Source organism: Pseudonaja textilis, chromosome 12 (genome assembly GCF_049901715.1).
Source record: "Pseudonaja textilis isolate UNSWEBS1 chromosome 12, rPseTex1.2, whole genome shotgun sequence".
In the NCBI taxonomy this organism is placed as follows: Eukaryota; Metazoa; Chordata; class Lepidosauria; order Squamata; family Elapidae; genus Pseudonaja; species Pseudonaja textilis.
In genome coordinates this window covers 976190-991219 of record NC_142001.1, presented here as the reverse complement: position 1 = coordinate 991219, position 15030 = coordinate 976190, and the positions used below count along the sequence as shown (strand labels likewise).

The 15030-nt window shown below is 36.7% G+C and overlaps 1 protein-coding gene across 1 annotated transcript in view; it reads right to left on the bottom strand.

Moving 5' to 3' along the window:
• Positions 1 to 15030, bottom strand: part of ALG13 (ALG13 UDP-N-acetylglucosaminyltransferase subunit) — a 62759-nt gene that overhangs the window by 13560 nt on the left and 34169 nt on the right. The window contains exons 20-22 of the mRNA XM_087941270.1: positions 14765 to 14900; positions 3378 to 3437; positions 3209 to 3264 (exon numbers count right to left, since the gene is read on the bottom strand). Of these exons, the coding sequence (XP_087797396.1) occupies positions 3209 to 3264; positions 3378 to 3437; positions 14765 to 14900 (252 nt within the window). The remainder of the gene's footprint in view (positions 1 to 3208; positions 3265 to 3377; positions 3438 to 14764; positions 14901 to 15030) is intronic.

Sequence of the window (15030 nt, the reverse complement as noted above, 5' to 3'; positions counted from 1 at the left end):
TTCTCCCGCGTAAAATTGGAAGTATTTTGGCGACGTTTCGACGAAATCTCATTCGTCATCTTCAGGCTTGTGTCTTCGGCTTTGTGCTTCTTGGAGTAATGTGAGCTTGCAGCTGTTTTTTCTTTTAACTGCCAGTGGGAGTGTGACTTGACTGGGTGGGGGCTTGGCTGTGTTCTGATTGGGTGGGGGTGTGTTCTCATTGGTTGGGGGCCTGGCTGTGATCTGATTGGTTGGGGGGTTGGCTGTGTTCTGATTGGCTGGGGGTTTGTTCTGTTCAGGTGGGGGCTTGGCTCTGTTCAGGTTAGTCTTAGTTGTTGGGGGATTTGAGCTGGTGAGCTGTGATCCTGTTGTTTGGCTTCACCTTCATGGTCATGCCACATCTTCATGTTGGGCGTCAGTTTGTTCATGCATGGGTCAGAGGGGTTTGAAGCGGGTAGTGATGCAGCTGCGGTATGGCTTCTGGTCTGTGGTTGTGTCTCATCATCTGTGTGGGTGTGAATCTGCTTTCTTCGTGGAAGTGTGGTGGTAGCATTCTTGTGTGGCCTTCGTGGGTGTGGGTCTGGTGTCATTCTTCATGTTAGGTACTCGTTTGTTAATGGGGGCAGGTTTCCAAATGGCTGGTAGGTGGGAGGTATCATCTCGTTTATTCATGCTGTGTGGGCATTTTTCTATCTCTATGGCTTCTCTGATTATTCTGTTGTTGAAGTGTTGAGTTTTGGCGATAGTTCTGGTATTTTTAAAGTCAATTTAATGTCCTGTGGCTTTGAGATGCTGGACCAGGGCAGAGGTCAGTTCTTCTTTTTTGATTGAGTTCTTGTGTTCTTCAATGCGTGCACTAATTCTTCTGTTGGTTTATCCGATGTATGTGTTGGGGCAGGCGGTGCATGGGATTTCATATACTCCTTGGTTTTCTAACTCAATTCTGTCTTTAAGGTTTCTTAGGATGGTGGATATAAAACCCAAATAACCAAAGATCCACAAACAAATACCCGCGAAAACCTCAGAAAACGTGTGTGTGTGTATATAACATATATATTTATTTAAAAAAGAGCAACTTTTACCCAAAAGCAGGCAAAGCAGGCAGGCAGATTGAATTGCTCACAGAATCACAGATTAGAGATCTATCTGTCTGCAATCAGCTACCTGAGTCTGCACTGAAAGGCTTCAGTCCTAAGGAAGGTTCGGCTTTGCTTTTACATTAGCTAAAAAGCAAGAAATCCAAAGATTTCCTGCTTTCTAGCTAATCTAAATCTCCCGGCACAGCAGAACAGCTGATGGTTGGGAAAAAAAAGAAGAAAAAATAGCAACTTACCAAACCAAGCAAGCTGGATGACTTGCATGCCAGGTAAGGAGTAAGTGGGTGGAGAAGGGCGGGGTCTGTCAGTAGAGCAATTTCCCGGTTCTCTGAACTGGGGACAATCATATGTGCGGTGTTTGCAAGAAATCATCAGCTGTGCCGCCTGGACAGCCGACAAGCGCTTTGCTCAGGTGTGCAGGGTTTGAAAATCCTCGTTTTCTGCTTTTTAAACCTCAGCTGTGCCACGCAAAAAAGCTGACGAGGGAAAAGCAGGGGAAAAGGACAGCCTAGTGCCCGGGCAGGCAGGTTGGCCAAACACCAAACCGGTTCGGTGTCAGCTGCTCTTCACAGCTACAGGTTTTATAGAACTGGGCCAAACTGGTAGCATCCCACCCCTGATGTTACTGAGTTTGGGTAATGAAATGTCTGCAAGAAAACAAGCTCAAAGAGCACCCCTCATTTCAACCAAGCTACTAATATTCTCCTTTATTTGCATCTTTGAACTATGGAGCAGCATTTCATCTCCAATGGTTATCTTTTTGTGCTAAACATTTATCATGTGATTTAGCTTTGGAAGCTACATGAAGCAAGAGATACCAGTTTTTGACACATTCTATTGGGCTTCGCCACAGCTGGATCTCTTATTTGCAAAGAGAAAAAAACAGAGACAACTTTTGAAAACATTCAGAAAAATGGACGTAACCCCTCCCATAGTAAGTTAGCCAGCAACAAAATTATTATATAAGTAATGTAGTATCAACTTATAAAAGTAATTGATTCTGGAATTACAGCCACAATTCTTCACTGTTAAATGGGGTACCATGTGACAATGCCTCATTTATAACTTATTTTGCAGCGGTCATTAAGTGCACATGGCAGTCATTAAGTTAATCTGTTTTATCCAATGGGCATTTTTTTTCCTATAAGGTCTACTGTTCTTTCCAGCACTTACATTGTTTAACACTCTTTAATACATGAGGTAACAAAATTTTGCTTTATAATTACACATAAAAACCATCTGGCTAAGAAACAAATTAGCGTTTAAAGTTGTACGATTAAGATCTTACAATTGCTAACAAATCCAATAACCACACAGGGTGTCCCATTTTGTAAAATGTTAAAATCAAATGATCGTCTGCTCCATAAGCCAGACACAAAAGTGAGACCAATAATAAAAATCCCCAACAAAGCAGGTTCTGCTTACTGGAAAGGTAGCTAAGGATACCATGCTGCTATCTTTAGAGCAGGCAGTGAGAAAACAGGATTGTTTATGGTCTGTATGTTGGTCCCTTGGCCAAGATGTCTTCTAACATGGAATGGGACAGCTTGATATGGCCATCCTGCCTCTTCCAACTCATCATTATCAAGTTGTTTCAGGGCAACTCGCCAGGAGTGGCTGGAGAGCCAGGCTGGTGGGCAGGTGGGCAGAGTGCAGAGTAGCAGTGGTGGCTGGGGGCATCCCACCAGAGGGAGAGCCAGGTGGGTGAGGGAATGAATGTATGGGCCCAGTGCAAAGTAGCAGTGGTGTTCAGGCCATGCAGCAGCGAGTTGTTCCCACAGCAAAGTGGCTGTGTTGACTTGTCCAATGACTTGCAATGATGAGCTGGAGGAAGCAACTTAGTGGTGGTGAGCTGGCTACATTGAGCTGACCCTGCCAAATTGTCCTAGACCCCTTCCAACATTAGCAACTAGCCACTACAAAGTAGGAAAGTTGACAACTATTTTTCTCCACCTGAGCACGCACCATTTTCATTACTTTGTGCAAGCTTGTAGAAATATATATAATTTCAAGACTAATATCACAACAGGTATTATATGACAGTGCCAAGGTTGGAAATTGCTTTCACATCTCCTTTGAGATTCTAACAGGCTCTGACCATGCTAATTTCAATGTTCTTAATTTAAGCTTACCAAATTTGCAGTAGATTCAGCTGCATTAAATACTGTGGTTGTTTTGCACTCTGGATCTGGAAAGCAGGGAGAAATAGGAAGTTGAAAGCAGCAGCTATTGGGTATAACTATTTACTACAAAAACAATAAAGTTACGAAATAGACATTTAGGGAAATACTCTAGTCTCACCTGGAGGAGTATACAGATAATCTTCATGGTATTCTCCTTGAAAAGCAGAGGGTAAGTGCACTATTAGAGACACATATCAGAAGTAAATTTCATGTAAAATAAACAATTCCAAGAGAAAGGATGTAAATCTAGCCTCATATTTTAAATTATCCAAACTCTTCAATGAATTTCTCCCAATGCCTTATGCTTCAAATTTCACAGTCCCCAAAGTGTACAACTGCTAAGCCATTTCTGATTGGACATCAAGAATTCTTAAGATCTGGCTGTGTAAAACTGGACGATGGAATATGGTAACATCATTTGTCATATTATTGTATTGTTTTGTTAATCTATGTAAAACATTAGCCAGATACAAAGTCAGCAAAGTTCAAGTTGCTAGATACCTGGTTAGTCTATATAAAACCCCACAACAATAACTAGATGTAGCTAAAAGTTTCAGGACAATATACTTTGCTGGAAGGAAGAAACCTGTTCTCCAATACAGGTCGCCCTCTCGACTTAACAATCATAATTGAGTTCAAATTTCCATTGCTAAGCAAGATAGTTGCTAAATGAGTTTTACCCCATTTTATAATTTTTCTTGCCTTCTTAAGTGAAGGGCTATGTTTGTAAGTCAAGGACTGTCTGTATAGTCAATGAAACCAGATAAATTGCATTACTTATTGCACTTAATTGATCTGTTTTAAAAAAATACTCAATTACTCAAATTGTCAATCAATAAATAAAATCAATTCAAAATAAATTTCTAAATGCTTAGAAAAACATTCAAGTGCTTCAAACATTTGGCATAGTAACTATATTGGAAAAGTAACATGTTTTTTCATGATTTATTTTATTTGTGTAACATATAAAAATTCCATTTCAATCAAACTGTGTATTGTCTGGGTACAACTGTTTTTAGGCAATCATAATCAAAGTGTTTACCATAGTATTCATCACAATAACATTAATACATGTACTATAACAGTAATATTTAGCTTATCTACTTCAACAAATCCTCATTTTGACATTTATCCTTTTTATGTCCCCATATTTCTAACTTCTGTTTTTATTATCTAACCATTGGTAAAATAGGTCACATATCAAAAATAATTAGTTTCTTCTTTGTCCTTAATAGTGTTATTCTATCCATTTCTATACATTCTAATATTTTCTTAATTACACACTCATCTGTCGGGATCTCATCATACTTCCATTGTTCTGCAAATATAATTCTGGCTGCAGTTAGTACATGTAAAATCAAATATATATTCCTTTTGTTGTATTTTTCCAGCAGATGCCAAATAAAAATATTTCTGGTTTCAAGTCTATATGTTGTTTTATCATTTTTTTTCCAACCAAGTATGTATTTTCATCTAATATTTTTTAGTTTGGGGCATGTCCACCACATATGGCAATATGAACCAGGTATTTGATTGCATTTCCAACTTTTAGCAGATTTATACATTTTTGCCAGTCTTATTGGTGTAAAACGCTATCTATAGAACATATTATACAAATTTTCTTTATATGCAGTTGATATAGACAATTTAACATTTCTATTCCACAATTTCCGCCATTTATCCAGTTCTATTGTATACCCAAAATTTTTAGCCGAAACTATCATCTCTACCTGCTCACTTTCAAGTTCAATACTTAATATGTAACAATATATTTTCTTTATCTGTTTTTTCATCCATTCCAGTTAATATCTGGCCCAATTCTGTTAATTCTTTATTAAAACGATATATTTTAGCATCTTTCTCATATCGAGATTATATCTGCATTTGTGGCCACCATGCAATGTCCATCCCTTGACTACTAAGTTCCTGCTTAGTTTTTAGTTCCCCCTTTTCATTCAGAATATCTTTATATCTTACAATTTTTTCCATATTTTCCAATTTTTTCCAACATTAGGATGTATCAATGCTTCCATTGTGGAAAGCCAGACTGGTATTTTCAAATAACGTTATTCTTTAATTTTAACCCAAACTGATAACAATGCATTTCTAACATTAATGTCTTTGAAAGTAACTATATATCTTATTTTATTTATTTGATTTGTCAATCGCTTACAAGATAATAGGTATAAGGATAAACATAGTTATGAATACAAGAAATGAGTACATATTAGAAAAATAAAAGAAACAATAGGACAGGGACGGTAGGCACTTTGGTGCACTTATGCACACCCCAAAAAGCATGCCAACCTAATTGAAGGTTGTGTCCTTCTAAAGTTAGTAGTCTTTGGTGCCTCAAATTAATCCATTCTTTCTCCGATGAAAGTACCAAGGCTTAATAATACAATTCCCAATCTGGCAACCTAAAGCCCCCTCTTTTTTTGGAGTCTTGCAACATTTTCAAACCTATTGTTTTTTTCCTAACCAAATATATCTTAATATTATTTTATTTAGTTCTTCAAAATATTTTTCCCCAATTTTATTGGAATTGTTTGGAATAAATATAGTCTTGGTAAAACATTCATTTTTACAGTAAGTATTCTTCCTGTTAATGACAATTGCAGATTTTCCATTTCTCTAAATCTAGTTTAATTTGTTGCATCAGTTTCATATAATTATCCTCTAATCATTGCACATTTTGCTATTAGTCGTATCCCTAGGTACTTCACTTTTTTGATTATCTGTATAGCAATTATTTCCATCAACACTCTTTTTTTGTGTATCTGTGAGGTTTCCAACTACAATTTTTGTCTTGTCTTTGCAACTTCCCCATATTCTTCTTTCTTTAAAAAAAAAGGTTTTTCTTTATTAAACAAACAAAAAATACATTAAAAATGTTGAAAATGGTACAGTCTTCCTAACATCGATCTTTGTCATTACTTTGCTAAGTCCAATAATAATACAAAATTTCATTCCATATACATTAAATATACACATAATCTCTTGACTCTTCTCTTCTCTAGCCAAACATAAAATTTGTCCCATATTTTATAAAAATCCGAATCCTTAGTTTTTAATTCTTTTGATAGTTTATCCATTTCTGCGCACGTCATAATTTTGCTAAATATTTCAAATTCATTTGGAGTATCCTTATTTTTCCATTTCTGTGCGTATGCCAATCTTGCTGCAGTAATTAAATGAATTATTAAGTAAATGATTTCCTTATCGTATTTCCTCATATTAATCCCCAACAGAAAGAACTCCGGTCTATGTTCTATTTTTGTCCCACATATTTCTTCCAGCCATTTATGTAGTTTATGCCAATAATTTTGGGCCTCTCTGCAACTCCACCACAAATGATAATAAGTTCCTTTTTCTTTATTGCATTTCCAGCATGTCGGGGAAAGTTTTGAATACATTGTTGCCAATCTCAATTTAGGTATGTGCCATCTATAAAATAATTTGTACAGATTTTCCTTAAATGGTATAGCTAAAGTCATTTTTTAATTCCTTTTTCATAGTAATTGCCAATCATCTAAATTAATGCTATACCCAAAATTTTTCATCCATACCACCACTGTTTCCTTTACTTTTTCTTCTTCCAATTTAAATTCCAATAAAACTTGATAGGTTTTTTTTTTATCATCTTGGTTCCTAATAAAATTTCATCTAATTTTGTCTTAGCTTTACTAATTCCCCACTCTTTCTTATACTAAATGACAAAGAGGAACTGACAAGATTTGTAGAACCAAGGAATCTATGTGGAATGGTGGGCCTATTTGCAACTCCAATCGAAATATCTAAAGGATAAGAAATCATAGGTGATGATTTTTCCTTGTCTCAATAAATGTGGGTGCATCAATGCTTCCAAAGTTGATATCCAAATAGGTGCTTCTATATACGTTTGTCTTTTTATTTCATTCCATGTATTCAAGAGAGTCTAATTTTATGTCTTTGCACATAGTTTATAGGCCTTTAGATTATCCTGCCAGAGGAAGGTATGCCATCCTGACTGCACCTTCTAATGTTAATATTCTTTTATTTCTATGGTTTATCCAATCTTTCACCCAAGTTAAAATTGCAGCTCTATAATACAGTTCCCAGTTGGGTAGGCCAATTTCTCCTCTTTCTGTAGCATCTTGCAGCAACTTCAATTTAACTCTTGGTTTTTTCTTTTGCCATATAAAATTTGCCATTATTTTGTTCAAATTATCAATAAACTTTTTTTTCCAATTTTGGTCCTAGGTCCATATATTTAATTTGCTGCAAGATGAACTCCCATTTCACATTGTCAAAGGCCTTTTTGGCATCTAAGAACACTAATGCGACCTGTTCACCACTATGATCCTCATAGTATTCTATGACATCTAAGGTTGTCCTAATATTATTTTTAAGTTGTCTATGAGGGAGGAATCCATTTTGATCTGTAGAGATAAATTCATTTTTTAAAAAATTAAATCTTTCTGCTATGATTGTCACAAAAAATTTATAATTGACGTTTAATAAGGATATCGGTCTAAAGTTTCCAGGGTCTGTTTGATCACTTCCTTCTTTAGGGATGATTGTAATCATAGCTTCTTTCCATGACTGTGGAATTTTTGCATCTTTTAGAACTTCATTAAATATTCTAAGCATTTTACTACTTAAAATATCCTGTTGCGATTTATAGATTTCCACTAGAATCCCATCTGGGCCCGGAGTTTTTATCATTTTTCTGTTTTTCCAGTGAAGTTCTTCTACTGTTATTTTCCGATTCAGGATATTTTTTTCTTCATCTGAAATTTTTGTAAGATCTGCTTTCTTTAAACACTCTTATTTTTCCCTCTGTTGGATATTCCTCCTCCATATATAATTTCTCATAGTATTTTTGAATTATCTCTCTTTTTTCTTCTTCTTGATAGCAGATCTCTCCTTGGTCATTTCTTAATTTGGTAATCCATCTCTTTTCTTTTTGTTTTTTCAAATTATAAGCCAACCAGCGACCTGGTTTGTTTGCAGTTTCGAATAAATATTGTTTTGTCATTTTTAGTTGGCGGGCTAGTTCTTCTTTATTAATTTTATGTTTTAATAGATCCATTCATAATTTGATTTGTTTCTTTTGTGGTCCTTCCTGTAGCTTCTTCTCCAAATCTTTATATTCCTGTTCGAATGTTTTTCTTTGTTGATTTTTCTCTGGGTTTTTTTTTGCCATATATTTTATGGCTACTCCTCTTATCGATGCTTTAACTGTATCCCAATTATTTTGTGGAGAGGTATCTTCCTCTTTATTTTTTTCAAAGAAAAATTCCAATTCTTTTTTTAATGTAGTGTTAAATTCTCTTTTAGAATCGACCTTTGGAGTGTCCATCTTATACTTTTTTTGAACCCCTCCAGCTAAATCTAATCATGCTATGATCTGCCCAAAAGTTTGTCTCAATACTAATCTGAGATAGTTCGGAAATCAATTTTTTAGTCATCCACGCCATGTCTAGTCTCAACCATGACTGATGTTAGAATAATATGTATATTGTTTTTTCCCCAAATTTCTTTCTCTCCATGCATCATAAATATTAAGATCCTTCCTCAAATCAAAAAAAGGTTTTGGCAATTTCTTCTTCTTCTCTAATTTCATATGATTTCCTTTATAATCCAATAATTTATCAACAACCGTGTTAAAATCTCCCATAATACAAATTTCTTCATATTGCAACTCTTTAAATCTATTATACAATTTTTGAAAGAATGTTTCTTGTGGACCATTCGGCACATATATTACTACCAGTAAGATCTTTCTATTTCCCATTTCAATTTCAACCATCAAAATCCTACCCTATCTTTGAAAATTTCTTTAGCTGGAATCCACCATTTTATATAAAGTGCTACCCTGCTTTTCTTTTGTACATCAAGAGCAAAAAAAGATTTTCCCTATTTTTTTTATTTTCTAAAAAATATTTTTGTTTTTCTATTATATGTAGTTCCAGTAATGCTATTATATCAACATTTAACGCTTGTAAATTTTTAGACAATTTTTTTTACTGGGGAATTTATGCCATTAGTGTTCAATGATATCAATTCACAGCTATTCTGGTTTTTATTGGTTCCTCTGTCTAGTACTTCTTGTGATTCTAATTTCCTTAGGTTCCTTATTTTCCTCCCTAATTTCTCTTCTTCCATTTCACCTCACTTTATTATCCACTGTATTTCCTTCTATATTTGTTACTTCCCTTTTCGTTCCTTCTGTCACATTTTTCTCCTGGGTTGTTTCTTCTGTTTCCTCTTCACTAGTAAATTGTTGGTCAAAGAAATCTTCTGCTTTGTCAAGAGTATCCAGCCTAAATCTCTTTTCCTGCCATTCATGGAGGATACCATGATATCCTCAGGCACCAACCACCTAAAATTCACATTATACTTTATCAGCTTTGATGTTAAAAATGATAGTCTCCTTAATTCTCTTATGCTCTTCGATATTTGTTTTAATATGGTTAGTGTTTTCCAGCATATTCAATTGGCTCATCTCTTGTCTTATTGAGAATTTCATCTTGAATCGATTTTTTAATTAGTCGGACCTCTCTTGGAAGGTTAAATCTCCTTGCATAACTTGTTTGAACTCTAAAGAGTTCGTCCATCTCTGTAAACATCTCTTCCTTGTCCATTCCTACCATCTTTGCCAATATGTCAGCCATAAACTCCAATAAGTTTTTTCCCTTTTCTTCCTTCAAATTTTGAAATCTTAAGTACTGAGCTGCCTTTTCTACTTCCCAAAAAATTACTGTCATCTCTAATTCCTTATTAGCTTTTTCCAGTTTATCCGTTATCTTCCCTTTTTTCTTCTTTATCCATCTTAGTCTCAATTTCTACAATTTTTTCTTGATTTTTCCTAATTTCTTTTTGAAACCCTTCAAATTTCTCATCTATCTTTTTTATCTTTTCCTTTAATTCCGATCTCACCGCTCCCATCTCAATCTTCATATCCTCATGATTTTTAACCATCATCTCTTACATACTCAACATTATATCTTGTAAATCCTTTATAGAATTTGATCTTTCTTTTGGCAGCATTTCATCAATAGTTCTTCATGTAGAAGGACTTGCTATGGTTGCTGTCATCATTTGTGTGGGTATTTTCCTAATTGTACCAATCCTGGATACATTTGAAGTACTTGTCATATTAAGCAGTCTTTTCACTATATTATTTTTAATCCACCACTCCCAATTTTTCCCCTTCTTCTCCCATCCCTCCACTTCTCTCACCCTTCACCTCCCCTCCCTTTATAACACAATATTACAATATATCTCCTCTTATTATTCCCCACCGTTCACAATTCTATAATAACCTAAATTATCAAATATCTCCATTCGCTTTTTCCTTTAAATCTATAATATAATATATTGATAATAATAGTAATATGATATTTTGATTAATCAGGGTTATATATTAATTTCAATAATTCTATATAATATATATGTTATAGTAATATCAATCCATTAATAGAAGATCTAATAAATATTCAAATACATAAATCTATTAAATCTATTAGCAAATAATATATATACCTCTATATTGCTATCAAATTCAAATATTCAAGGGATGCAAAAACAGAAGAAGATAGCAAAGGGAAAAACAAGGGAAGAAAAAAGAGAAGAAAAGCTCAGTTCCAATTTTCTATTTGTTAAAAGTACAAAAAAAGAAAAAAAAATGCTTTGAGTCCATTCTCTAGGATGTCTTCTAACTATAAAAACAAAGAATCTGGTACTCTAGGAGCCACAGTTCTCTCCTTAACTTTGTTGCAAAGAATTACTGTGTATCTTCTGTCCCATCTTTTTTTTTTTTGGTCTCTCTCTGCTACCAGCAGGTATCTCTTTCACGTTGCAACAATGTCTGTCTTCTTTGAATTCGCTGTGTCACTCTCTAGTTTTTGTCCATTTTCTTACAGGAATATTTATTTATTTATTTATTTATTATTTTTAATCCTTCCAATGTCTCAGTCTAAAGTCCAAATAGGTAGAAAAATAATAGCTATTAAACAAAAACAAGAAAAATAAGGAAAATGAATAATGGAAAATAAAAGGAGCACTCAAAAAGAGAGAAAGAAAATAAACAACCAATCAGCTTTTTACTGTCTTCGCTTCCACCATCCTCCTTTCTGTTCCGATGTCTGAATCAGACCTTTACATTTACAATGTCCATCTAAAAAGACTCCGCTGTTAATATTAAATCCAAAAAATTATTTTCCCCAAAACTCATATTCTGATCTCCAATCCAGGCTTAGTTTGCCGATTGAATACCCGATTGTTTCGTCACTCCTGTCTCTCACTTGGCTTTACTGTAATCTTCTGATCTTTCCACTTACCATTTGTTTCACCACTCTCTTACCTCCTCATTTAGAACTGACTCCGACTGCTGAGCTATCTTTCAACAATGATATATTGCACTTTCTTTTAAAGTACTTTCTCACTCGCTTTCAGGTTGTTACTTTCATCAGTTTGACTGTACCTTCATTCCGCTAGATCATCACTTGTATGAGCAGCTGTCAGCACTCATGGACAGCCATTGCTGACAGCCATCCGCTCCACGGTTCACTCATCCCTGTTTAACTTTGATTCCCACCATGAACCGCTTTCCGTAACTGATCTTCAAAGACCCCTCTCCTTTAGGAAGCCCTCTGAGCTTCCCTTTGACTCAGTAGAGTCCTGCAGAACAGGGATAAGGGCTCATGTTTCGCAAAGATTTCTGCTCGCACGTCCCTTCTCCCTGACAACTGGCTCTGCCCCCACCTTCTATCTTTCTAATTAACTTTAGTCCAGCTTCTAATGGGTCTTCAATTTTAAAGACCAAATCATCTGTAAATGCATGTAGCTGGTATTTCTCTTTTTTATTTCTATTCCTTTTATTTTTTTATTCATCTTGTCTAATATTTCTGGCTAACATTTCCAAAGTTAGTATAAATAGCAAAGGGCACCATGGAGATCATGCTATGCTAGGTCTAGATTCTAACTGAGAAACACATTTTTAAATAATGAAAAAAAAAAAACCCACTGGTGCCTGCAATTGTACATACTGAAATTTTCAGATCACATCTATTCTGAAAAATAACAGCATATTCAATTTTAAGCCAGGAGACTTCTGCAAAGAATTTTTAATGACTTTTTAAAAACTCTTAATCAATATCCCAAACTTTGTAAAAGAAATGAAGCAGTAACCCTGGTAGAAGGCATATTTTTGCTTTAACAATTGTGTTGGTATAATTCAAAAAAGTTCTCTTGAAATCTGTAAGTTTGAACAAAGGATTCCTAACTTACAATTGGTTGCTTAGCAACTATTCAAAGTTACACCCTATCTACACTGCTCAAAAAAATAAAGGGAACACAAAAATAAGACATCCTAGATCTGAATGAAATATTCTTATGAAATACTTTGTTCATTACATAGTTGAATGTGCTGAAAACAAAATCACACAAAAATTATCAATGGAAATCAATTTTAGCAACCCATGGAGGTTTGGATTTGGAGTTACACTCAAAATTAAAGTGGAAAAAACACTATAGGCTGATCCAACTTCAATGTAAAACAAGTCAAAATGAGGCTCAGTAGTGTGTGTGGCCTCCATGTGCCTGTATGACCTCCCTACAATGCCTGGGCATGCTCCTGATGAGGTGGCGGATGGTCTCCTGAGGGATCTCCTCCCACACCTGGACTAAAGCATCAGCCAACTCCTGGACAGTCTGTGGTGCAATGTGGCGTTGGTGGATGGAGCGAGCCATGATGTCCCAGATGTGCTCAATTGGATTCAGGTCTGGGGAACGGTGGGCCAGTCCATAGCATCAATGCCTTCATTTTGCAGGAACTGCTGACACACTCCAGCCACAGGAGGTCTAGCATTGCCTTGCATTAGGAGGAACTCGGGGGCAACCCCACCAGCATATGGTCTCACAAGGGGTCTGAGGATCTCATCTCGGTAGCTAATGGCAGTCAGGCTACCTCTGGCAAGCACATGGAGGGCTGTGCGGCCCCCTAAAGAAATACCACCGCATCCCATTACTGACCTACTGCCAAACCAGACATGCTGGAGGATGTTGCAGGCAGGCAGAACGATCTCCAGACCCTCTCAGGTCTGTCACGTGCTCAGTGTGAACCTGCTTTCATCTGTGAAGAGCACAGGGTGCCAGTGGCGAATTTACCAACATTGGTGTTCTCTGGCAAATGCCAAACATCCTGCACGATGTTGGGCTGTAAGCGCAACCCCCACCTGTGGATGTCGGGCCCTCATACCACCCTCATGGAGTCTGTTTCTGACCGTTTGAGCAGCCACATGCACATTTGTGGCCCACTGGAGGTCATTTTGCAGGGCTCTGGCAGTGCTCCTCCTGTCCCTCCTTGCACAAAGGTGGAGGTAGCAGACCTGATGCTGAGTTGTTGCCCTCCTATGGCCTCCTCCACGTCTCCTGATGTACTAGCCTGTCTCCTGGTAGTGCCTCCATGCTCTGGACACTACACTGACAGACACAGCAAACCTTCTTGCCACAGCTCGCATTGATGTGCCATCCTGGATGAGCTGCACTACCTGACCCACTTGTGTGGTTGTAGACTCTGTCTCATGCTACCACTAGAGTGAAAGCACCGCCAGCATTCAAAAGTGACCAAACCATCAGCCAGAAAGCATAGGAACTGAGAAGTGGTCTGTGGTCACCACCTGCAGAACCACTCTTTTATTGGGGATGTCTTGCAAACTGCCTATGCTTTCCACCTGTTGTCTATCCATTTGCACAACAGCATGTGAAATTGACTGTCAATCAGTGTTGCTACCTAAGTGGACAGTTTGATTTTAGAAGTGTGATTGACTTGGAGTTACATTGTGTTAAGTGTTCCCTTTATTTTTTTGAGCAGTGTATAAAAGAGAACTTACAATCTGGATCTGAAGATCCAACGGTTGCCTCCCATGTGATCATAAGATTGCACTTTGGGGGCTTGGCAACATGGACATTTGGAGTACCCCACAATCGTGTGAGCATGTTTTACAACAGTTTTGCTGAAAACTGGTAGTTACTTCATTTTCTGCAAACTATGCCTATAGTGAACCATTAGTTTGCTTAACGATCATGGTGTTTGCTTAACAACCATGAGATTTGCTTAAAAACTGCCACCAAAAATATGTCATAAAATTGGAAGCATCTGTCATTTATGACCATCACAACTTATGGCCATAATGGGATGTCTCCATTATTGTCATAATTTAAAGACTATCTTTTGTAAACATCTTATGAAGCAGAACAAGTTGGAAACTGATGGCGCAGTGGTTAGAATGCAGCACTGCAAGCTACTTTTGCTGACTGCCAGTTGCCAGGAATTCAATCCTAACCAGCTCAAGGTTGACTCAGCCTTCCACCCTTCCAAGATCGGTAAAGTGAGGACCCAGATTGCTGGGGGCAAGATGCTGACTCTGTAAACCACTTAGAAAGGGCTGTAAAGCACTGTGAAGTGGTATACAAATCTTAACACTAATTCTATTGCTATTCTGTGTTTATCCTTACCAGTATCAGTTGGTTCCTCTACTTCTTCTTCAGAATTATTCAGCCCTGGCTTGTTTGGGGGGATGGAGTTTGAAGTCCTTTTTGTCACCCAGAATCCTGCAGGAGCAGGAACTATCGGAGCTGAGTTACCCCGATTCTGAGAAACAAGTCAGATTATTTATTAACATAGCCTTCACTTTATTGCAAATATGCAGCACAGTTTCAACATTTCCTTCTAACCCTGACAGAATGGAATATGCGTGCTGGACTTCAATAGATAGTAGATG